Raw genomic sequence first — 25131 nt, 5'->3', positions numbered from 1 at the left:
ACACCTCTCTTTTTTTCATGATCTATCTCCGTCCAGATGCGGGTTATATTCCCACTTTGTTTACAAACCCACTGACTCCACATTTACCTTGACTACATTACTTCCCACACTACCACTTGCAAGGATGCTATTCTCTCCTCTCAGTTCCTTTGTCTTCACCCCATCTGTTCTCATGATAAAGGTTTATATTCCATGTTTCCTCTTTTCCCCCCAGAAAATGGAGTTTTCACTCCACTGCTGTCAATGCAGCCCTCACCTGCATCTCCTCCATTATCCACACATGCCCTCAACCCGTCCTCACCCTCGACATGACAGGAGTAGGGTCCCCTTTATCCTCGCCTCACCTACCACCCCAAGAGCCTCTGCATCCGAGATATTATTCTCTGCAATAATATGTTCTGGCCTGGATTTTTTTTTTATTAGTCTGCGGTTCAAGCATTCCCGTCTCCTGGTTAGGTGGTCAGGGGTTCAAGGTTTACACCAGAGTGCAGAGAGAAATGCCATCTCCAACGGGATCCCAACACCAAGCACATTTTCACCTTCGCTCCACTCTCTGCCTTTGGTAGGGAACACTCCCTCTGCGACTCCTTCGTGCATTCATCCCTCCCCACAGATACCCCTCCAGGCACTTAACCCTGTAACCATCCTAAATGTTACGCCTGCCCTCCGTCACCTCCCTCACCACCATTCAGGGCTCTAAACGGTACTCCCAAATGAGGCAGCACTTCACAGGTGAATCAGTCAATGTCAATTTTTGTATCCAGTGCTCTGTTACCGCCTTCTCCATATCAGTGAGACCCGACACAGATCAGGAATTCACTACATTGAACACCTTTGCTCTCTGTCTTCCATAAGCAGGATCTCACAGTGGTCACATATTTTGATTCCACTTCCCATTCCCACACTGGTATATCTGCCAACAACTTCCTCTACTGTCAAGTTAAGGCTAGGCGCAGAATAGAGGAACTGCACCTTGTGTTCTGCCTTGGTAGTACCCAACTTGACAGCGTAAATATCAATTACTCTAACTTCCAGTAACCACTCCCCTATTCCCCGCCCCTTCAGTTTTCCCTTATCTTTGTGGCCGTTACCCCTGATCTTGCCCCTTCCTGCCCATCACTCTTCCCTATGGTCCTCCACTTCCTTCCCCTTACTCCGCAGTCTACTGACCCTCCTGAAAGATTACATCATTTTCAGCCCTTTGCCTCTTCCATCTTTCAACTCCCAGCGTCATATCATTCTTACTCCCCTGACCCCACCCCCACCTACCCAGCTACTACCTGCCAGCTCATGCTCCTCCCATGTCCTGATTCTGATTCCTGCCCTCTCCCTTTCCAGTTCTGATGAAGGGACTCTGCTTAAAGCATTAACTGTTCATTTCCCTCCATACATGCTGCATGACCTGCTGAGTTCCTCCTGCACTTTTTGTGATTAGCTGTTTCTCTCCTTACAGATGCATTAACTTGTAATTTTGGACTATTACAGTTGTATGTCAGTGCTGAAATTGTTCATTTCCGGTATTTATTACTGTGGCTTTGCCTATTCTTTCAGGTCTTCTGGAAAGTCTCAGATGAAAAGCAAAGAAATTGTGCTGCTAAAGGGAAATCCAAAGAGGTAATTTTTAATTTGATCTGATTGTAAATGTCTGAGATATAAACTGAAATGGTTCAGCAGATTCCATAGAAAGCCTGCAAGTAACACTTATTAGCTGCTCATTGAAAAGCAATCCGCAGTCTCTCTCTTCAACCTCATTCAGCTGGTGAAATATACTCTTATTGTGAATATATTTTCCTTCAATTCTGCTTACCATTCCTAAAGGAAACGTCCAAGTCCTGCCAGTCTTTTCTGTGGGATGTTTGGACCGGTCCTTATTTGAATCTTGAGCCCTCCCCCCTCATCTTTCTTTCCAGCATATTAATGACAATATTGATATTGTGCCTTGCATTATCTTTCCTGCCAGTTTTCACCCTGTTCTCACTTTCTCTTTCCCACATTTCTGCCTTCAGCCCCTCTGCTCTTAAACAGAACAAAGTAACGGTTTCCCTTCTACTCACATTCCACCTCGGGCTTCACATTCAATAGATTATCTTCTGTAATTTCCACCAGATTCCACAATGTCCCTCTTGTTTGCAATATTCCAAATGATCCATTTATTCCACAACTCCCTAGTTTACTCTTCTGTATCTGCCAACCACTCCTCCTCCCATGTAAACACCTGGGCTTTTACTTTTTCCCCTTCCCGCCATTCGGGGACCTGAGCAGTCTTTCCAGGTGAGTCATGGCTGCATCTGGACTTCCTCCAGTTTAGTTTGTCACATTCATTGCTCACGATGAGGTGTCCTCGGCATTTGAGAAAACAATTGCAGATTAGTTGACTTCTTAAGAAACGCTCTGAAAAGGTACCCTAAACTTAAAAATATATGCATGAGAAAATAAGGCAGGAGCTCGCCACTCAATGTCTCAGACCTCGCCAGACATTTCAATATAAACCTGCCTGGTCTGCTCCAGGAACTGTCTCTTGTGTTTCAGTTCCCCACAGTGCAGAACACCAAGGTACTGATTGACAGAACAAATAATGCGTATAAATAATGTTTTGATGTGCTAAGAGGCAAAATAGTGAATCTGGAACTACATTTTAATTTTTGTCACAATGGTTCACAGTCTCTTAGTGCAAGATAAGTGATGCCTGGTTTAATACAGGACAATTAAGATGGCCCTAATCTACTTCTGTATCTTGCCACAAAAACTCTGTGGACAACTTCAGTATCCATCAGGCCAACATGAGTTGACAGCAACTTGACGGTACTCAACAATGATAACAATGTTTGTATATTTTATGCATACAAGAATGCTACATGATCATGTCAGTTTCCAAGCTAGTCATAATCCAATTTTAAACCAGGGACACAGATATGCTGTTTGTTCATGCAGTGATCTTTTTCCAGTTTCAAGACCAATTAAAACTTCTCCTTCTATGATCTTCAACGTTATACCTTACTCCTTAAACCTCCACAGTACTCAAAAATCCTAGAAATTTCTCACATTGTATGAGTTATCCGTGTACACCTCAGTTTTAACTGCAGTTATCTGTCACTTAATTCCTCCATCCAACTTGAAATCTTTTAACCAGTTGATATCCTTCACTGTTCCAAAAAAAAACCTCAAGTTCAAGGAACAGCAGCGCTTCTGTTTAGCAAGGTCGTAACTCTTGGGACTCTAGTCAATTCAGCAGGTTCAGATAGCCATCCTATCCTATTTGTGCTAGGGACGACCAGATCCTCATGTAGGATCATACTGGTATAATATTAACTCTGTACTTCTCCTCCCACAGTCACTACATAATGTGCTGGATATTTCTAGCATTCTCTTTTATTACAGTCTTCCAGCAACTGTTCTGTGCCTAGCAGTTCCATGAGTTTCCTCCCCTTTCTCTCTCTGCCAAGTGCATCATCTGCTTTTATTTCCATTCCTTCAGTCAGACCATCATTTTCTCTTAGATGTCACCATTAGTCTCTCTGAGGCAATCCATAGTCCCCTCTGATTTCAAGGCAGCAACCATCATTCCAGTGCCAAAGAAGGCGGCAGTAACCTGCCTAAATGACTATCATCCGGTGGCATTAACATCAACCATTATGAAATGCTTTGAGCGGCTGGTCATGGAGCACATTAAAGCCTTTCTGCAGGCTACATCGGACCAATTCCAGTTCACTAATTGCTCAAGTCGATCTACTGATGATGCAATAGCATCTATCCTCCACTCTGTCCTGTCCCACCTGGAAAATGTGGTCTCGTATGCTAGACTGCTGTTTACGGACTTCATTTCAGCGTTCAACATCATCATACCCCTGAAACTGGTGAGGAAACTGTCCTCACTGGCTGTCAACACCTCCCTCTGCAATTGGGTACTGGATTTCTTAGCAGTAAGGCCACTCTCAGTCCGTGTGGGCAGCAACGTCTCTCGTCCCATTATGCTGAGCACTGGCACACCCCAGGGCTATATGCTCAGCCCAGTGCTGATGCATGACTGTGCCACAGGATCCAGCTCAAACTGTGTCATCAGGTTTCTGGATGACACGACGATGAGTGGCCTTATCAAGAATGATGACAAGATGGAGTACAGAGAGGAAGTGGAGCGGCTGGTGGACTGGTGTGAGAAGAGCAACATGAGCCCGAACGTGGAGAACACAAAGGAAATCATTGTGGACTTCCCCTCTGCGAATATATGGCTCCTCTGTAGAGAGAATTAAATGCACCAAGTTCCTTGCAGTTCACAGATGACCTCACCTGGTCTCTTTGTGTCACCTCACTGAGCAAGAAGGCACAGCAGCGCCTCCACATCCTAAGAAGATTGAGGCAATCAAGGCCCCCCCCCCATGCCCCTCGTCTTAACTGCATTTTGCAAGAGCAGCATTGAAAGTGTCCTGACAAGTTGCATCTGCATCTAGTATGGGGGCAGTCGAGTTTTAGGCCAGAAGTCCCTACTAAGGACTGTGAGAACAGCTGAGAGGATCATAGGGGTCTCCCTACCATCCACTGAGGGCATACCAGGAGCGCTGTGTATGCAGGACCCTTAGTATTTTTAAGGATCCTACTCATCCATCCAACATCCTCTTTGACTTTCTACCATCAGACAAGAGACTTGCATAAAAACAAGAACAGTCAGGATGAGAAACACTTTCCTCTCCCAGGCCATTAGTCTTCTGAACACGTGGCCACATTAAAGTGTCATTGGTTAATCTGTTCCACGGCTTACAATATTTAATTAATATTAATGCACTTTAGTTTATTTATGTGTGATTCCTCTGTAGACTTTACTATCATAAATTATCCTGTCCAAAACATATGAATGAGTGAAGCTTCTCCATTATTACATTTATCACAATACGGAGATATATCTAAAGGCATTTCAAACTTTTTCGATACTTTTCAAAGTGAATTTCAAGCCTAATCCTTGACTGCTTTCTTTGGTATTGTTGGAGGAAAGGATATTATTTTGGAGCCATCTGATTTGCACATTTTGGCTTTTATGTCTCTTATGGCCAGAAGGACGCTTTTGCTTAAGTGGAAAGATGTGGCACCTCCTATTCACGCCCAATGGTTATGTGATGTGATGTCATGTTTAAATTTAGAGAAGATTCGATGTTCAATCTTTGAATCTAATCAAGACTTTCAAACATTGTGGGGACCTTTTCTGAATTATTTTCAAAACCTTAGATTTGCTGTTAGAGATATATAACAACAAATCATCTGCATATAATGATAGTTTATGTATTTCATTTCCACGGGTAATACCAACAATATTTGGCGAGTCACGGATAGCAATTGCTAAAGGTTCAAGAGCAATATTAAATAGTAAAGGACTAAGAGGGCAAGCTTGCCTAGTACCGCGAAAAAGACGATAAAAAGGAGATCTATAATTATTTGTACAGACCGAGGCTACCGGGGAGTAATATAACAATTTAATCCAAGATATAAATGTCAAATTAAAATTAAATTTCTCAAGAACATTAAATAAGTAAGGCCATTCAACTCTGTCAAAGGCTTTCTCAGCATCTAATGAGGTAATACATTCCGGGGTAGTAAGTGAGGGGGTATAAACAATATTCATTAACCTCCTAATATTAAAAGATGAATAGCGATTTTTAATGAATCCGGTTTGATCCATGGAAATAATTTGAGGTAACACCTTCTCCAGTCTAGTAGCTAGAATTTTTGAAAAAATTTTTGTATCTACATTCAGAAGAGATTTTGGTCTGTAGGATGCACAATCCGTAGGATCTTTATTCTTTTTAAGAATTAAGGAAATAGAGGCTTCATAAAACGATTGTGGTAATTTACCTAAACCAATTGCTTCCTTAAATATTCTAGACAACTTAGAAGAAAGAATGGAGGAAAAAAATTTTAAAAATTCCACTGTAAACCCATCGGGACCGGGTGCTTTACCGGAATTTAATGATGAGATTGCAGTTATTATTTCTTCCTCTGAAATGGAAGTTTCTAATGATAGGCAATCTTCGGGACATAGTTTCGGAAAACTCAATTTACTTAAAAAATCATACATGAAATTAGAATCATGAGGAGAATCAGAATGATATAAAGAGGTATAAAATTCTTGAAAGGTTTGGTTTATCCCAACATGATCAACTGTGAAAGTATCATCCTGTTTGCGGATCTTAGTAATTTGACGTTTAACCGATTCAAATTTCAATTGGTTAGCCAGTAATTTACCCGATTTATCACTATGAATATAAAAATCACTTCTAGTTCTCACTAATTGATTTTCGATCAAGGATGTTAATAATAAGCTATGTTCCAATTGGAGTTCAACTCTGTGTTTGTACAGCTCCTTGCTGGAGAAATAGCATATTTTTTATCAACTTCTTTAATTTTATCAACCAGTAGAAGTATTTCATTGTTAATACGTCTTTTCAAACCGGCCGAATAGGAAATAATCTGACCATGGATATAAGCTTTAAAGGCGTGCCAAACAGTTCCGTTGGAAACTTCATCCGTAGTATTAGTTGAAAAGAAGAAATCAATCTGCTCCTTTATAAATTTCAAAGTCCTGATCTTGAAGCAAAATAGGGTTAAATCACCATTGTCTGGTAGTACAAAAGGTATCCATTAACTTGATGGAAAGTTTCAATGGAGCATGATCTGAAATAGCAATAATGTCATAATTACAATCAACTACATATGGAATCAAATGAGAGTCAATCAGGAAATAATCAATTCGGGAAAAAGAACGGTGAACATGTGAAAAAAAAGGAGAATTCCTTATCATTTGGATGTAGAAATCTCCAAATTTCTGAAATCTCAGCATCCAACATAAAAGAGTTGATAATAGTAGCCGACTTATTCGGTAAAGCCGGACTACTTGTGGATCTATCCAACATGGGATTCAAACATAAATTAAAATCACCGCCCATTATCAACATATACTCGTTTAAATTAGGAAGGGAAGTAAGTGAATGTTTAAAGAATTCAGGATAATCCACATTCGGAGCGCAAACAATAAAAATAACGACCTTTTTATTAAAAAGTACCCCCGTAATTAACAAAAATCTGCCATTAGGATCTGAAATGATGTCTTGATGAATGAATGTAATTGAGGGATCAATAAAAATTGAGACACCTTTAATTTTGGCTTGAGCATTTGAGTGGTATTGTTGATCTTTCCAAAACTTAAAGAAGCGTTGACTGTCCTCTTTCCTTACATGAGTCTCTTGAGCAAAGATAATATGAGCATTCAGTCTTTGGAATATTTTGAAAATCTTTTTCCGTTTTATTGGATGGTTTAAACCATTTGTATTCCAAGAGACAAAATTAATAGAATGAGCCATAACTAAAAATTAACCCTTTGGTGAGTAAAGGGTTAACCATAATGTGAGCTCATGAAATCGGAAGAGGAATACATGATTAGAGAGGAACCGGAAATCTCGACACTGGGGACATCTTTGTAGTTCTGAATCAGCCCAATAGAAAAAATTAAAAAAGAAAAAGACCACCCCCTCCCCCAAACCCAAATAGAAACCCGAACTGAGCCAGAGAAGGCTGAAGAAAGCGCTAACTAATACTAACTTTAACCCCATTTCTGCAGGGGGCAACTCCAAAAATATATGTTAGATAAGTGACCTCCCAAAGACTAATATGTGAAAAATAAACAGTATTGTAAATTAGTCTCCATAGTAAAAATTACTAAAATATATAAAATAAAAGAAACCAGTATCAGTGCATATAATTAGTTAATTATAAACGAGTAAATAAAAAAAAACGCTTCCAAAATAAGAAAAATGGATTATGGGAAGAAGAAGCATAAGAACATGGCGTCTTGAAAAAAAAAATTATAGAAAAAGAAAGACAAGTCGCCATTTTAATTATGCGAAAATCAAAAATAGGAAGCATATAACTACAAATGACCGTCGGATCGGATCATTAGTAATAACAAAAAAGGATAAATTAAAACAAAAGGTTAACTAAGGGAAAGTGATGTTATTCACAGAAGATAAATATTCTATATAAGTTATAGAATAATCACTATAGTAAAAAACAAAGAACAAAAATCTTAAACTTATAAAAATCCTTCATCGCACAGTAGTAGAAGGTTTATTTTGAAGAAAAACACCAGAGAGAAAAAAAAATTGGTGCTGGAAGCACCCAACACAGATTAAGAGAGGGTATCTGTATCAGATGGGAAATTATCATCCAAAAAGCTCCGAGCGGCAGTTGTAGATTGGAAAACACGACGATTTCCATCGGGAAGAGAGATTCTGAGTCGTGCAGGATACAGTAGTGCCGGTTTGAGATTTTTTTGATAGCATTCCGACATTAAAGGTTTAAAAGTCAGTTGTTCCTTCATCACTTCAGGACTGTAGTCTTGAACTATTCTGAAGGAATGCTGGTGATACTTGATCATCCCTTGTCCACGAGTGATCTGGAGAAGTTGTTCTTTAACATAATGGAAACGAAGAATAACTGGTCTGGGTTTGGAAACAGCCGCTGCCAACTTTACCCACGGTATATGATGGGCGCAATCGAGTAATGGAGGATCGTTGGGAAAAACTGAACCGAACGAATCCTTTAAAAGTTTAGCAAAGAATATTACAGGATCTCCAACCTCAACATCCTCGGGTAGGCCAATTAAACGTAAATTTTGTCTTCTCGATCGATTCTCAAGATCAATAACTTTGGATTTAAGTTGTTGGAGCTGTTTAGTAGTCGAAGCTAGATTCTTCTCTAAGATCTCAACTTTTATATCCGTCTTCTGAGATTTAGTATCCAGCTCAGAAATTTTTGCATCGTGTTTTTGAACATCAGCATTCAGGAATTTCAAAGATTCCGTGATTGATTTTAAATCTTCATTAAGGCTTTGACGATGTTGTTCAAATTGAGCAGTTAAACTTTCAAATAATTTTATCTGATGCTGCTCAAACATTTCCTCCAAACACTTCACCATAACTTCGTAAGTTAATTCCGTTGGTTTAGAGTCACCTTTCTTCTTTCCTCCGTTCCCATCAGCGTCTTTCCCATCTTTGGTTTTAGATCTCGTACTCATTTCTTTAAGCTCAAAAGTTGCGATTGACAAAAGGAAGTCAATCGATAATTCAGAGAGATAAAGTAAGTCTTCTGGTGTACTTAAAGTTGATTAGATCAAGGAGATTATAGGTTAAAAAGGATAACGGGAATGGAGCGAAGCCAGAAAGACGACCTCACTCCATGAGCACTCCCTGCAGACCCGGAGAAGTCAATTCCTGCTATCTTAGATCTGTTAGCTCAATTTAGTAACTTTTCTGGTTACAAATTGAATCTTAGTAAGAGTGAGTTATTCCCTTTAAATAAGCATGTACCTATTTATGGACGTTTACCATTTAAATTGGTTACTGATTCATTTATATACTTAGGGATAACAATTACCAAAAAATATAAAGATTTATTTAAAGCTAATTTTTTACCTTTAATTGATCAGATTAAACTTTTATTTACGAAATGGTCCCCAATCTCTTTGTCTTTGATTGGTCGGATTAATGCTATTAAGATGATCATTTTGCCTAAATTTTTGTATATATTTCAATTGGTTCCAATTTTTATCCCAAAATCTTTTTTTGATAACGTAGATTCAAAAATTTCCTCATATATTTGGCAGAATAAAAATCCTAGGTTAGGTAAAAGATATTTACAGAAATCCAAGAAGGAGGGGGGACTTGCCCTCCCAAATTTTAGATTCTATTATTGGGCAATTAATATTCGATATTTAAAATTTTGGCTACAAGATTTGGACGCATCTTTAAACCCTCATTGGGTAAATCTTGAATCTAATTCATTACAAGGGTTTTCCTTGGGTTCGGTTTTAGAAACTTTACTTCCTTTTACTTCTTTTAAATCATATAAACAAATGAATAACCCAATAGTTAAACATACTTTACGTATATGGTTTCAATTCCGAAGATTTTTTAGGTTTAATCAATTCATTCTAGCAGGTCCCATTATATCAAATTTTCTTTTTCAACCTTCCATGATGGATCAAGCTTACTTTGATTGGAAAACCAAAGGTATGATACCTTTTCGCGATTTATTCTTGGATAACTGTTTTATGTCTTTTGATCAACCCTCTAATAAATATAACTTACCCAGATCTCACTTTTTTAGATATTTACAGATTAGAAACTTTTTAATTACTGTCTCTCCTAATTTTCCACACCCGTATCCAATGGACACTTTGGAAAAAATCTTAGACTTAAATCTTTCTCAGAAAGGTGTAATAGCAATTGTATATAATATAATTATGAATTTATGTCCTGATGCCTCTAATAAAATTAAAGCTGACTGGGAAAGAGAACTTGAGATTAATATACCGACTGAAAAATGGGAAAAAATTCTTCAGTTGGTGAATTCATCCTCTGTATGTGCTAAGCATAGGTTAATACAGTTTAAAGTAGTTCACAGGGCTCATATGTCCAAAGATAAACTATCTCGTTATTACTCTTATATTAATCCAATATGTGACAAATGCCAGTCTGAGATTGCTTCTTTAACTCACATGTTTTGGTCATGTCCCTTGTTGGAGAAATATTGGAAAGATATTTTTGATATTATTTCAACGGTCCTAAATATAGACTTACAACCTCATCCAATTACTGCTATCTTTGGACTACCAATGATAGACTCAAATAATTTAACCTCTTCATCACGAAGGATGATTGCATTTCTTACTTTAATAGCTAGAAGGTCCATCTTGTTGAATTGGAAAGAGATCAACCCTCCTACAGTATTTCATTGGTTTTCACAAACTATGGTGTGTCTGAATTTGGAGAAAATTGGAAGTGCAGTTTATGACCCTTCTATTAAGTTTGAAAAAATTTGGAGGCCATTTATTCAGCATTTTCATTTGATGTAATTTGATCATTTCCAAATTGGTTTTATTTCTCTGTACTGTTGTTGGAGGGGAATGGAGGCGTCGACGCTGAGGTTTTCTTCTTTTCCATTTTTAAGTTGTTAGTTTTGCCCAAGTCTTTTAGTTTAGTTTAGTTGTTTTTTTTTCTTTTGGGATGGGTTTTTTTTTCTTTTTTTTGTCTTTTTCCTTTTTTTTTGCTTTATATTATCCGTGATCAGTTCTACATGTATGGGAGTTTTGGTAATTTCCACTATTTGGTTTTGCAATTACTCTTTTTTTAAATGTAACAATACATCTCATATTATCTGTATTATTGCTATGTTTTGTTTCTATATTTTGAAATTAATAAAAAGATTGAAAAAGAAAAAGATTTGCTGTTAAAGCACAGATGATGACTAACAATCTTTTATCTTTTTTTTCTACTAATTGGCTTCGGTCTTGGTAGTGGGTTAGATTTTGTGTACACAGTACACAGAAAGATCAGCTCACTCACAGCCATAGCGTACAATCTAGCTAAGGAACGAGTTGGCCCAATGGAGCGGAGAAGCCAGCCCGAGTTACCGCAGCAACCAAATAGGAGGGAAATGGAGATTCGTCACTTGAGAGCGAATTAAAGGCGCTCAGCAAGAGGTTTAAAACCAGCTCACCAGCCGAAAAAGAAGGTATCAAGGACTTAACCAGTATGCTGCAGGAAAAGCTGTGCAAACTCCGGAGGGCGGAACATCTGCAACAGCAAAGAAGGAAGAAAGAGAAAAGGCGAGCGCAGTTTGTGAGAGATCCATTTAGCTTCACCAGGACTCTTCTCAGCCAACAAAAATCTGGTATACTCGAAGCCAGAGGTAGAGGAGTTCCTGCGGGAGGCACACAGCGACCCACGGAGGGGTCAGGGACTAGGAACCAATCGGGCTGTGCGTAGACCAGAAAATCCATCAATTGAGCTGAATGTGAAGGAGCCTACATGGCAGGAAATCCAGGACATCATCCAGAAAGCTAAAGCATCAGCTGCCCCGCGTCCAAGCACCATACCTTATAAAGTGTATAAGAAATGCCCAAAACTACTTTGGAGGCTGTAGAAGGTCATGAGAAAGATCTGGGCCAAAGATACTATTCCATTAAGTTGGAAATTGGCAGAGGGATGCTGTATTCCAAAGGAAGAGATTTCTTCCACAATTGCCCAGTTTAGGACAATTTCTTTTCTGGATGTTGAATGTAAGGTTTTCTTTTCTGTGCTCGCAAGAAGGCTAACTTCTTACATGACGCAGAACTGCTATATCAACACATCCATCCAGAAAGGTGGAACGCACCTCAATGATTACCCATTTTTATCCGTGAGGCCAAGCAGAAAAAAGGCGACCTAACAGTTGTCTGGTTAGACCTCGCGAACGCCTACGGGTCTATTCCACATGACCTCATCCTAGAAGGACTCGACCACTACTACATCCCAGTGGCTATTCGAGACTTGATCACCAGCTACCTAGAAGGATTCAAACTCAGATTTACATCAGCCCATTTCACAACTAGTTGGCAGGACCTCCAGAAGGGGATTCCAACAGGGTGCACCATCTCCCCCACCCTATTTATTATAGGAATGAACCTGCTGTTATCAGCAGCAGAACATGTAACCTGCGGCCCGACGCTGGAGTCAGGCATTGTTCAGCCGGCTCTACGAGGGTTCATGGACAACATCACCACTATAACAACTGTGTCACATGTCCAAGCAAGATGGGTATTGGAAACCCTGGGTAATGTAGCCACTTGGGAGAGGATGTCCTTCAAGGCCAAGAAGTCCAAGTGCATGGTAATCAGAAAGGGCAAAGTTACTAGCAAGTTTAGCCTCCAAGTTTAGGGCGAGGTCATCCCTTCCATTGAAGATAACCCGATAAAATGCTTGGGGAAGTAGTTTAATGTGTCACTGACAGATGGGGCCAATGTCACCAGTGCTGTGAAGCAGACAGAGGAATAGCTGAAGAAGATCGACAAATCGGGACTTCCGGGTAAATTCAAAACCTGGCTGTACCAATACGACATTCTGCCCAGGCTTCTCTGGCTCTTCACACTTTATGAGTTCCCCATGACTGTCGTAGAGGGCATCGAGAGGAAAACCAACAAGCACCTGCAGAGATGGTTGGGAATTCCCCCAAGCTTCTCTTCAGTGGGCCTCAACATTCATTCTGGGCAACTGCAGCTTCTCCTGTCGTCTGTTGTGGAGGAATTCAAGGTGGCAAAATGCAGAGCCTTATTAAGCTTGAGAGATTCTAATGACATCTTGGTAAAGCAAGTAGGCGTTACAACCAGATCTAGGCGCAAGTGGGCAGCCAACGCAGCTGTGGAGGAGGCAGTGTGTTCTCTGAAGCTGCGAGATATTATCAGCAACCCCTGCGTCGGGCGGCAAGGCCTCAGCTCAGTTCACTTCCAGAAGTGGGGAAACGCAAGCATAAGGAACAGGTGAGACATGATACAGGCAGAAGTATGGATCCGTGAGGGAGAGAAGCGGATCTCAAAGGCAGTGGAACAAGGGTCCCAGTGTGCCTGGACAAAATGGGATCTGGCTAAGCACAAGATCTCATGGGCAGAGTTATGGAGACTGGAGCCCTTCTGTATTTCCTTCCTCTTGCAATCCGTGTATGACACCCTTCCTTCACCATTACATCTGCACATATGGGGGATGAGAGAGGACCCGAACTGTAAGCTCTGTGGTCAAAAGAGGACACTAGCTCATATACTGTGCGGGTGTAAAACAGCTCTAACTCAAGGACGGTATAGGTGGCGCCATGATAAGGTGCTTCTGGCTCTTGCTGTCACACTAGAGCGGGAGAGATGCAAGAAGAGGACGGCTGGTACAGATTTGAAGAAGGCCATCACCTTCATCAAAGAGGGAGCTAGGCCTTTCGCAACTAAACGACCAACGCCCAATCTGCTGCTAATGGCCAGGTCCTGGGAGATGAGGGTCAATGTGGGAAGGAGGGTGCAGTTCCCAGATGGGGTGCACACAACCCTACGCCCGGACATTGTACTGTGGTGAACCGAAGACAAGAAAATAATTCTGGTTGAGTTGACTGTGCCATGGGAGGAGGGATGGGAAGAGGCCCACGAGAGAAAGGCCTTGAAGTACCAGCCCTTACTGCAGGAGTGTAAAGACAAAGGATGGCAGGCATGGTTGTTCCCTGTGGAGATCGGCTGCAGAGGTTTCCCAGCCAAATCAGCATGGCGGTTGTTGTCAGATCTGGGCCTGGACAAAAGGAGGAAAAAACAAGCAGCTCGTAGGATGGGGGAAGAGGCAGAACAAGCCCCTTGTTGGATTTGGAGTAGGCGAGAGGAGGGAAGCTGGAAGCCAGGAGCAGATGGGCAGTGATTTGGCCACCACTGCCGGCCCACCAACTGGAGAGTGTCATGGTTAAGGGTCGAAACACTCGGTGAAGGTTGGGAACCACCTGATGACATCTGCTCCTGGCTGAAGGCTACGGTTACCTTATAAGGTAACTGGAGAATGCACCGTAACAGGTGTATGTAACAAGTTTTAATATAATAAAATTATTATTTTTCGATGTTACAAACTAATTGACTTGTACAAATATAGGGTAAGGAGTTTTTATATGCGATTTAGTTAATGTATTGACATATATAGTTTTTTCTCCTGTACTCTGTATTCCTATGCATATAAATTAATAAAAATATTGGAAAAAGAGATAAATTATCATGTGTTATGTATACTACCGTGCTTTACACCCTGGTTCGAAGAAACATTGTCTCAATTCTATATAATACAGTCCTACACATTATGTGCATGTATATAGTTAAATGACAATAAAATTTATTTGACTCTCTTTCACAGACATTCCTCTCTCTACCCTTCCCCTTCTTTGCAACTTAAAAATATGTTTACTTTCTCACTTTTTGATGGAACATCATTGAACCAAAATGTAAACCCTGTTTTTTTTCTCCCCCTCTCTCCGCTGACATTTCCTGATGATTGAGCATAAGCAGCAATTTGTATTTTCCTTCTGTATCAGTTGCTCTAGTTTATTCTAGAGAACACAAAGAAAGTTCTAGAGAGCAGGGGAACTAATTATCTGTAAACAAGTTGATTGTAACTCGCGCTATTTATATTATTTTGTTTTTCTATAGACAGAATGCCTAAACTACATTCGAATATTGCATGAATTTGATGATGAAACCCTCTATGTCTGTGGGACTTTTGCATTTCAACCAACTTGTGACTACCTTGTAAGTATAGATTTTTAACTTTTGGTAGAACCTACTATACTTTATCAAATTAAACAACCTATCTGATCCTTTGTTTTGCACTTACAGTCAATTAAGAACTTTACTCTGCAACAGAGAAATGAGGAAGGTAAAGGCAAGTGTCCATTTGACCCTGCTCAAAAATACACTTCTGTAATGGTTGGTAAGTATCCATTTTTAAGTTCTATGTTTATTGTTCAGCAATGTACGTCATAATCTGCATGAAATTATTAGCATTTCCTTTATCATCACATTTATTTCAATGGGACTCTAAAGTGAAACCCAAGGGTTTTCTCTCCCATCCCCCTCCTGAGTGTAACTGGGCTCGAGTCCAGTCAAACTGATGTCATTAAGGTAAACTATTTCAATGTAATTGAGGTGAAAAGGGCAACTGGTATTTCGAGCTTGCCTTGTTGTGTCTTGTGTTTTTGTTGGAGAAAACTTTTTTTTAAAAAAACATTATAAGCTCCTCTGCTTTATGACTTTGCATCTTCAATGTAGATTGAAATTTTTGATCAGAACCACCTCTTGTGAAATTTGAGCTCAGCACTATCAAGGGTTCAGCCAGGTTTACTGTATCCATCAGGATCAGGGAGAGCCATGAATTTAGCAGTACTGAATCCTTCTGCAGTGAAGACCATGAGTTGGTACTCAACAATTGTGCATCCTTGACTATGGCCTAACATTGAAAACATATGCTTAACAATGCCGGCATCCTACATGCCTATAAGCATACCAGTGTGGGTCAGTCAGGACAGTTGACAGCCTCTGGTCTCAATCCATGTTTCTTCACATCCACGTAAGAAAGTGGCTTGTTCCTAGTTGAAAGCTATCTGCAATATAAAGTACTCAGTTAAAAATGAACAGTGAACAAAAAACGTGACTGTCATACAGTTTAAAATGCTAAAAATAACATTGCATATTTCATCTATGTAGAGCGTGCTTAGTTCTGTTTTTTATTAAGAGATCTGTTTTGTATTATTTCAGATCAGGAGCTTTATTCGGGAACTGTATACAATTTTCTAGGGAGCGAGACAGTCATTCTTCGGGGTCATTTAAGGACAGAGTATGCAATACCCTGGCTAAATGGTGAGTGTTGCTTGCAGCTGCTTCCCGTCAGTATTTTGGACCATCATTTCATGCACATCAATACTGAGCAAGTGCCACACAGCCCTGGATAACAACAAACAATATTAGCTGATATGAAAATGTTTGTTCAATTGCCTTTTGGGTGGTCTGACAAAAATTGGTTGTGATATTCCTTGCACCACAGTTATAAACGTACCCAGGAGTGCTTCAAGCTATGGTGTTTTGATGCATCTGAGGGTCATGAAAACATTACAGTTGCACTTGATTCATTTTTCTTTTGTTAAATCCACATGCTGTTAAAATACAAATAGATTAGATAATGAAGTATGAATGCCAGAAATATAATTTCAAAATCCATGTTCATTGTGGTCAGAGATGGGAATTAAGTAATTCCGCTTGGCAGTTTTAATATATATTGGAGACAATTTTGAATAGATGTCCCAAGGTTTTGATGTTCATTATGTGATAAGTAGAACGGCCTTTGAAAAGAAGATACTTTCATGGTTCAGTCCTATTATCTGAGGAAAATGTGTTTTCTGGAAGATGGGAAGTTCTTTTCCCTGTCAGAGTTTTCAAGAAAAACCTAAGTGTATATCTGGTAGTTCAGTTACTTCAGGTAGCAGTGAATCTATGTGAGCTATGATGGACCTACAAATTATTTCTGCCTGTTAATGGTAAGTTCTTAATTTGAGTCGTATTTAATTTGTGCAAGATATTGAAACATGGCAAGCTTACTGTTTGGAGTTTTTGAACTGCAGTGAAGTGCATCTACAGAAACATGCAGAGTATTCTCCACCCTTCTGATTTGTGAAACTGTGTCAAGATGACTGAGCAGTCTCTATTTTGTGTACATTGTGTTTGCTGGAGAAAAATTGTAATCAAAAAAGCCTGGTCTTTGTATAAAGTTACGAAAGGATATTAAATTGGAGCTTTGGTTTTAATATTTCATCTGATTTATGAAGTGACAAATTTGGATTTTTAGCATGTCCTTTGTGCAATGGGTTTATTAATCTGGTTTACTTACTCTTGAGAGTCTGTGGATCTAAGAATAGAATGTGGTTTAGAAACAGGAATGTTGCCTCTTGAGGCAGAGTCTGTTATATTTTGAATGTTGTCCATATGCTTTATTGTCTTCACAAGGCAGAAGTTTAACTCTGATCATATAAACTTTTATCTGGACCAGTGGAAGAGAAAAATATAGTTTCTTTGCCAATGAGATGACCTGGACATTGTGTCTGAGGATGGACAATTTGAACTGTGCACTTCTGACAGACTTGCTGATCCAAATCTTCAGCAAAGATGTTGATAGTTGATCAGTGCTTTGGTTCACTCACAGAATTAATGAGATCTGGAGTTCTGCCACATTATCAATTAAAGCCCTGCCTTAGTGTTGGTCCTGAGAAAGGTAAAATTCATAGTTCAGTAGTTTCATTCAATATCAGCGAATCTATACAATATACAACCAGAAATACTTGGTCTTTGCAGACATCCATGGAAACAGAAGGGTATGCCGAAGAATGAATGGTAGTAAAAACATTAGAATCCTAAAGCCTCCTCCCATGCACAAGCAGCAGCAAGCGTCAGTTCTCCCCCTCCCTCTCCCCCTCTTACTACAGCAAGAAGTATCAATACCCTGCATCCACCAAGCAAGAGCAAAGCCCCAAGAGAGACCATGATCTGCAGTACAATAAAAACTAATCGTTCACCTGGCAATTCAGCATACCACAGGCTCTCTCCCTCCTTAATAAGGGGCAGAGAGGTGTTGCATAGTGAGAGGGGATACTAACAAAATTTTTTTAAAAAACAACTTGCTAATTATGATGTTAAAGTCCGCCGTGTTGCATTTTTTCTCCCGCGTTCTCAGGCTCAAGTCTGCAGCAAATTCTCCCCACCATCAAGAGAGTGAAACAGTGATTGCCAAGTACTGAGACCTCTGACGGACTCGGCTCGTCCATAGGTCTGCAAAGCCTCAGCACCTCAGAGGCAGGCTTGTCTTCTAGGCTACACCCTTGCAATAATGACAAATGGCTAGCCCTCGAGCCCTGGGAGTGGGAACCATTGCCATAAAGAATTGAAGTTTGAGTGCAGCTGCAGATCAAGGGCAGTGACAGAACTCCACCACTTTGAAAAGGGGAAAAAAAAGACATTAAAGGTCGAAATTAAGCTGTTTCTGCAGATGAGCTCGAAGAAGCTGGCCTGTCGCACCATTGTAGCTCTGTCTCCACTTCTCTAAAGTGTGTGGTTTTAACAGGTTGATCTTTAGCAGGGCCTCTTGGAAGGATTTGAGGTTCCTAATTTGACCTAACTTTTTTGACTTGAGGTGTTAATGTTCTTAAAAGTTGTGTTAATGTGGATTTCTCAGTGGTTGGTAGGGAATCTGCAAATTTCTCAGATGTATTTCTTTCCATGCCAGACGCTCTGCTACTACAAAAAAATGAATGCATACCCAATAATTCCTGGGAATATTGGGATAAGTGTGCAGACTTGTGTTTCCTCCGGTAATTATTTATCTTGGAATATTCAAAACGTTCTCAGTATTTCTATCGTCAAGAATCTGTGTGTTGCTTTTCCACAGAACCAAGTTTTGTCTACTCTGACGTGCTAAGGAAGAGTAAAACTAATTTGGACAGCGATGATGATAAGATCTATTTTTTCTTCACTGAAGTGTCTATTGAATATGAATTCTTCAGCCGAATTCTAGTGCCAAGAATAGCTCGAGTGTGCAAGGTAAGATCCGACAAGTGCTTTATTAATGTTAATAAGTGCTAATATTTAGATCAAGTTAAAACAATCCTTGCAAATAATCTACTCCTATTGTTTTGATCAAATCAGCTTTATTATCATTGACATATGTCGTGAACTTTATTGATTTGTGGCAGCAGTACAGTAAAAGACATAAAAGTTACTATAAATTACAAGAAATAATAAACAGTACAAAAGAGGAATAACAAGGTAGTGTTCATGGAACATTCAGAAATCATGACAGTAGAGGCAAAGAAGCTGTTCCTAAAATGGTGAGTGTGCTGCTTCTGGTTCCTGTACCTGCTTCCCAATGGTAGTAACAAGAAGAGGGCATAAATACAAGAGATCCTGCAGATGCTGGAAATCCAGAGCAACACACACAAAATGCAGGAGGAACTCAGCAGGTGAGGCAGCATCTGTGGAAATGAATAAGCAGTCAAGATTTCAGGCCGAAACCTTTCGTCAAGAAGAGAGCACATCCCGGATAGTGGTGGTCATTAATGATGGATGCAACCTGCTTGAGGCACATCCTCTCTAGATGCCCTCGATGCTGGAGAGTGTTGTGCTTCTGATGGAGCTGGCAGCTTCTTTCGATACTGTGCATTGGAGCCTTCATAGCAAGTACCAGTCAGAATGCCATCTGTAGAAATTTGCTAGAGGCCTTGCTAACGTACCAAATCTCTTCAAACTCCTAATGAAGTACAGCTGCTGGTGCGCCTTCGTCGTGATTGCATCAGTGCGCTGGTTTCCTGATAGATCCACTGAGGTGTTGACGCTCAGGAACTTGAAGCTGCTGATAGTTTCAACTGCTGATTCTTTAATGAGGTCTGGTGCTTTTTCTATGAACTTCCTCTTTCTGAAGTCCACAAATTATTCCTTCATCCTGCTGATGTTGAGTGCAAGGCTATTGTTGCGTCACTGCTTATCCAGCCAATCTATATTGATATGGGTTAAGGCGGAGGTTGATAGCTTCTTGATTAGTAAGGGTGTCGAAGGTTATGGGGAGGAGTAAAATGGGGTTGAGGGGGAAAGTAAGTCAGCCATGATCAAATATCAGAGCAGACTCGATTGGCTGAGTGGCCTAAGTTTGTTATGGCCTGTCTTGTTACTGTAATTCTGCCGTCTGAAATTCTGTCAACAACAGTGGTGTCATTAGCAGATTTATAAACTCTATGATCTATAATTGACTGATGTTATCTTAAATAGTTTATTTCCACTCTGAATGTCACCCAGTGTTCGGTATGTCACTTGTAACCGTCGGTTCAGCTAGCAGCTTAATCTAGGGGACGATAGCCTCCGCCCCGGCCAAACGTAAGAAATATTGTTCGGGTGGATGCTGTGCGATGTGTTCCCTGTTACAACTCAGTACCACGAAATAGCAAAGAGTACACAATATGCAATTAAACGATTGAGCTTTTATAATTCTTAATTTGACTATATGGTTAGTAAAGAAACAAAAAAAAAGAAAAGGGCCCATTCTCATGAAACAGTCCAATGTGCAAACGTTGGAGCTCACGGTGTCGTCCATTTGTTCTCGTTGACCTCCTCCTCGGACCCTCACTTCTCAGTCCACTCTGTCCAGTGGTCACCATCTCTCTCCGTTAGTGTCCTCCCTCTTCATCGCTCCCCAGCAAAAGACCATGAAATCCCTGCTCCCAGACACACAAGAAAGAACAACATCCTGCTCATTAGTTATTATGCCTCGTTATCTCTGGTCATAAACCAGACATTGCTGCTACAGAGAAGCCATTGCCTTAGCAGTGAAACATTGCAGAGAAGCCATTACATTAGTTTAGCCTTAGAATTTTAGATTAGATTAGATTCAATTTTATTGTCATTGTGCGGAGTACAGATACAAAGCCAATGAAATGCAGTTAGCATCTAACCAGAAATGCAAAGAATAGTGTTATTTACAAAATAACTGCGAATAAAAATTAAGTGCTACAGCACACAAATATAAAAGTACTGAGACAGTACAATATGTGTGCGATACTGCTTAGCGCTGTGATACGAGGTTCAGCAGGGTCACAGCCTCAGGGAAGAAACTCTTCCTGTGCCTGCTGGTGCAGGAGCGGAGGCTCCTCTAGTGCCTACCGGATGGGAGAAGAGTAAAAAGTCCATGGTTAGGGTGAGATGCATCCTTGATGCTTTTCACCCTGCCCAGGCAACGTTTATGGTAGATGTTCTCAATGGTGGGCAATTGGATGCCGATAATCCACTGGGCAGTTTTCACCACACGCTGGAGTGCTTTGCGGTCCGATACGGGACAATTGTCATACCACAATGAGATGCATTTGGTGAGTATGCTCTCAATGGTACAGCGGTAAAAGTCCGTCAGTATCCTGGGACAGAGGTGAGCTTTCTTGATGCTCCACTGGAAATAAAGGCGCTGTTGCGCCTATTTGATCAGGATGGAGGAGTTCAGGGACCAGGTGAGACCCTCGGAAAAGTGGACACTAAGGAATTTGGTGAAACATTGCAGAGAGGCCATTACATTAGCAGTGAAACCTTACAGTGTGTTACACACTTTGTATATTAATGCATTCACTACGCTGTCCAATATGTCTCTGGCCCGTGTATCTCTAATCCTACCAGGTATTGGTAGGGTGAGCTGAACAGCAACAACTGAATTACAGTGGATGATTTCACTGTGAGTGAGAGAGAGAAAAACTGGGAAAGAAAGATTAGATTGGGGGAACAAAAAGTCTTCAGAGTTTAATTTTAACTGTAAAATCTCCAGGGATAAATTAAAACATGTCAGTATAAATATTAATACTTTGCTTTTAGTTTCTTTTGGTAGTAATTAATACTGATTGTATTATTAAAAAGCTATTTGACCTCAATTATACAATTTTCAGTTGTGAATTTAGTGTCAATCTGCAGAAAATGCAACTTCAAGCTGCACAGAGTATTTCACTGGTAACTTGATGAGTATTTCATGCCTTGTATAACAGATACTGGATTTAATCATCTGACTACGTGCCTGCCATAATGTGAAGTTTCGGGGAAAATTGAGATGTAAATCTATGATTGCCATTCGCCTCACTGGTATTTTGACAGAAAATGCTGTGCTGGTTTGTTTTGGAGTTGATCATGCTGTGTTTGGTTTGGTTGCTGTTGCAAGAATGTGCTCTTTGAGCTCAATATTGATCTCTGAAATTCTTGAAGTGTTAGGTAACCATGGCTGGCAGTTTAATGGCTGAAATTAATTATAGGGAAGACAATGGATGTGCCTGTGGTGCCCAGTTGTGTGAACTAAAGGGTGGTGCTGTCTTTTGTAAACCATCATTAATTATAGAGAAAGTCAAGAAACCCAGTATGCTCAATGTTGTTTATAAATCAGATTGCCTCTCCAGTCATCTAAAGAAGACTGTCATCGTCTGAATTTGAATTGTTTTGCTCTCTGTTTGGTTTTGTTTTTGATTTTATTTAGGCAGGGTCTTTAACAGTTATTGGATATCTGCATGTGTTATGAATCTATTGGAAATGTGCAATAAACTTAAATACTGATATCCAATTTAATAACATTCAGGGTGACCAAGGAGGATCAAGAATTCTGCAGAAAAGATGGACGTCATTTCTTAAAGCTCGGCTAGACTGCTCTCTTCCTGAGTCACATTTTGTCTTCAATATCATTCAGGATGCTTTTGTTTTGAAGACTTCGCATTGGAATGAGACTGTGTTTTATGGTGTATTTACATCACAGTGGTACGTAGCTGTATTTTGTTGCCTTTTTTTTTAGTATAAGAAGTTTATATATGTACATATTGAAATAGTATTATTTGGTAATGACCAGCTTTTCCCACAGAAGCTCTGATATGTTGAGCTGACATACGTCAGCCATGGTACCCTCTGCCCTTCCATTGCCAGCTGTGTATCTCTTCTTTTCCTGCCCCTCCACTCCCTGCCTCCAATCCCAGTCCAGTGCTGTTTCAATGCACAACTTAAAGTTTAGCTAGGCAAAGTAGTTTTCCACAGGTTTAGTAGCTGGTCTTCTGACCCTGTACTAGATTAAAATGCATAGACATGGTAGTGTCCATCCAGATATAAAAGCTGCTGGGAAAGAGACAAGATACTGGTGTAGATAAGTCCTGGGGACCAGACAGGATATACTCCAGTTTACTGTGGGAAGTAAGGGGAAAAAATTGCTGCGGCTATTATGACGATCTCACTTGCCACAAGTGGTACCAGAGGAATGCAAGTTGGCAAATGTTGTTTCATTCTTTAAAAAGCATATGGATAATCTTGGGAATAATGGATCAGTCTGTCTTATGTCAGTGGTGGAAAACTATTGGAGAGGGACAGGAATTATAAGTATTTGGAGAAACATAATTTTATTAAGAAAAGTCATCATAGCTTTGTGAGAGGAGGGTCATGCCTCATGAACCTGATTGAGGTTTTTGAGGAGGTGACAAAAACAAATTGTGAAATGGTGAATGTGGTGGATGTTGATTTTATTTTAGGCATTTGACAAGGTTCCTCATGGTTGGCTCATCTGTGACATCATGAGACATGGAGTCTAGGGAAACTTGGCTGTGTGGATTCAGAATTAGCTTGTCCACAGAAGACGGGGTGATAGTAGATAGAGCATATACTGCCAGGATGTTAGTGGCCAGTGCTGTTTTGCAGGGATCCGTACTCTTTGTGATGTTCATAAATAGCTTGGATGAGGAAGTGGAAGGGTAGGTTAGTAAGTCTGAAGATAACACAAAAGTTGGAGCTGTTGTGGACACTGTAGAAGATTGTAGGTAACAACAGGATAGACAGGATACAGAATTGGGTGAGGAAGTGGCAGATGGAGTTCAATCTAGAAAAGTTTGAAGTGATGCACTTTGGAAGATCAGTCAAGATCAATGGCAAGATCTTAGCATTGTGGAAGAACAGATGAATCTGTTGATGAAAGTTGCTGTAGATGACAATAAAAACTGAAAAATAGGTAAATAGTGCAAAAAGAGTCAAAACAGTGAATAATACACACAAAATGCTGGAGGAACTCTGCAAGCCAAGCAGCATCTTTGGAAAAGAGTAAACGGTCTATGTTTTGTGTTGGGACCCTTAATCAGGGGTCCTTTGAATTCAAGCATCTGCAAATTTTCTCTTGTTTTCAAAATGGTGAGGTAGTGTTCATGGATCGTTCAGAAATCTGGTGGCAGGAGAGAAGCTGAGTGTGTGTCTTCAAGCTCATGTAGCTCACCCCTGATAGTAGTCATGGTAAAAGGGCATGTCCTGGATGGTGAGGGTCCTAGATGATAAGTTGCCCCCAGGATCCTATTAAATCTCTCCCTTCTCACCGATAATCTATGCCGTCTAGTTCTCAATTCCCCAACCCTGGGGAAAAAAGTTAGGCACATTTACCCTATCCGTATTCCTCATAATTTTATACACCTCTAAGTTCACCCGTCAGTCTCCTGTGCTGTAGTGGGGGTGGGGCAGGGGGAAGAAAGGTCTTGATGTGTTCAGTCTCTCTCCGTCTGCACCCTTCCCATCACAGTATGACGAAAGCTGCACTGCACACAATATTAAAGCAGTTTCACCAACGTCTTGTACAGAAGTTTACATCCAAACTTCTGTTCTCAATGCCCTGACTGCTGAAGCCCATCGTTCCAAACAACACTTTCTACACCATGTCTATAGGTGACACCAAGTTATGTCTGACTCTCGACTTGCCTATGTGGATCAGAAGTACGACGGCCACATCTCAAAACTGTAATGCACATTCTCGCTACAATCTTGTAATATATGTGTTTTGTGCTTTTATTAGGAGTAACTTGGAAATGTCAGCGGTTTGCAGTTTTAACATGTCCAAAGTGGAGGACATTTTCTCTACTGGGAAGTTCATGCAAAGTGCCACCTTTGATCAGTCCCACGTGAAATGGGTCAGATTTGGAGGATCAATTCCCTTGCCACGTCCTGGCTCGGTAAGTAAGTTGTGAATGGAAGCAGTTGTCTGCCAGCTACTTACGTTAAGCTATTGTGTTTTACTGTTGTACTCAAACCATGGAGAATCAAAATTAGGTTACACGACTTTAAAATTACAAATCTAGGTTTACCATTGTCAATATTTTAAATATGTTTGTAGACACTGTCGTCCCTGAGCTAAGGAAGTCAGCAGTATGAACAATTCCTGATATTATGCAGAGGTATAATAGGATGCTTTGCTATCTTAC

General features: G+C 40.2%; 1 protein-coding gene across 7 annotated transcripts in view; it reads left to right on the top strand.

The window, feature by feature from the left end:
- Positions 1–25131, top strand: part of sema4d (sema domain, immunoglobulin domain (Ig), transmembrane domain (TM) and short cytoplasmic domain, (semaphorin) 4D) — a 223374-nt gene that overhangs the window by 152082 nt on the left and 46161 nt on the right. For all 7 annotated transcript variants that reach the window (XM_072281678.1, XM_072281675.1, XM_072281671.1 and 4 more), the window contains 7 exons: positions 1552–1614; positions 15017–15115; positions 15203–15296; positions 16121–16222; positions 18798–18949; positions 22497–22672; positions 24726–24882. In XM_072281678.1, the coding sequence (XP_072137779.1) occupies positions 1552–1614; positions 15017–15115; positions 15203–15296; positions 16121–16222; positions 18798–18949; positions 22497–22672; positions 24726–24882 (843 nt within the window). The remainder of the gene's footprint in view (positions 1–1551; positions 1615–15016; positions 15116–15202; positions 15297–16120; positions 16223–18797; positions 18950–22496; positions 22673–24725; positions 24883–25131) is intronic.

The sequence above is a fragment of the Mobula birostris genome, chromosome 17 (assembly GCF_030028105.1).
Source record: "Mobula birostris isolate sMobBir1 chromosome 17, sMobBir1.hap1, whole genome shotgun sequence".
Taxonomy (NCBI): domain Eukaryota; kingdom Metazoa; phylum Chordata; class Chondrichthyes; order Myliobatiformes; family Myliobatidae; genus Mobula; species Mobula birostris.
This window is presented reverse-complemented; position numbering and strand designations above follow the sequence as displayed.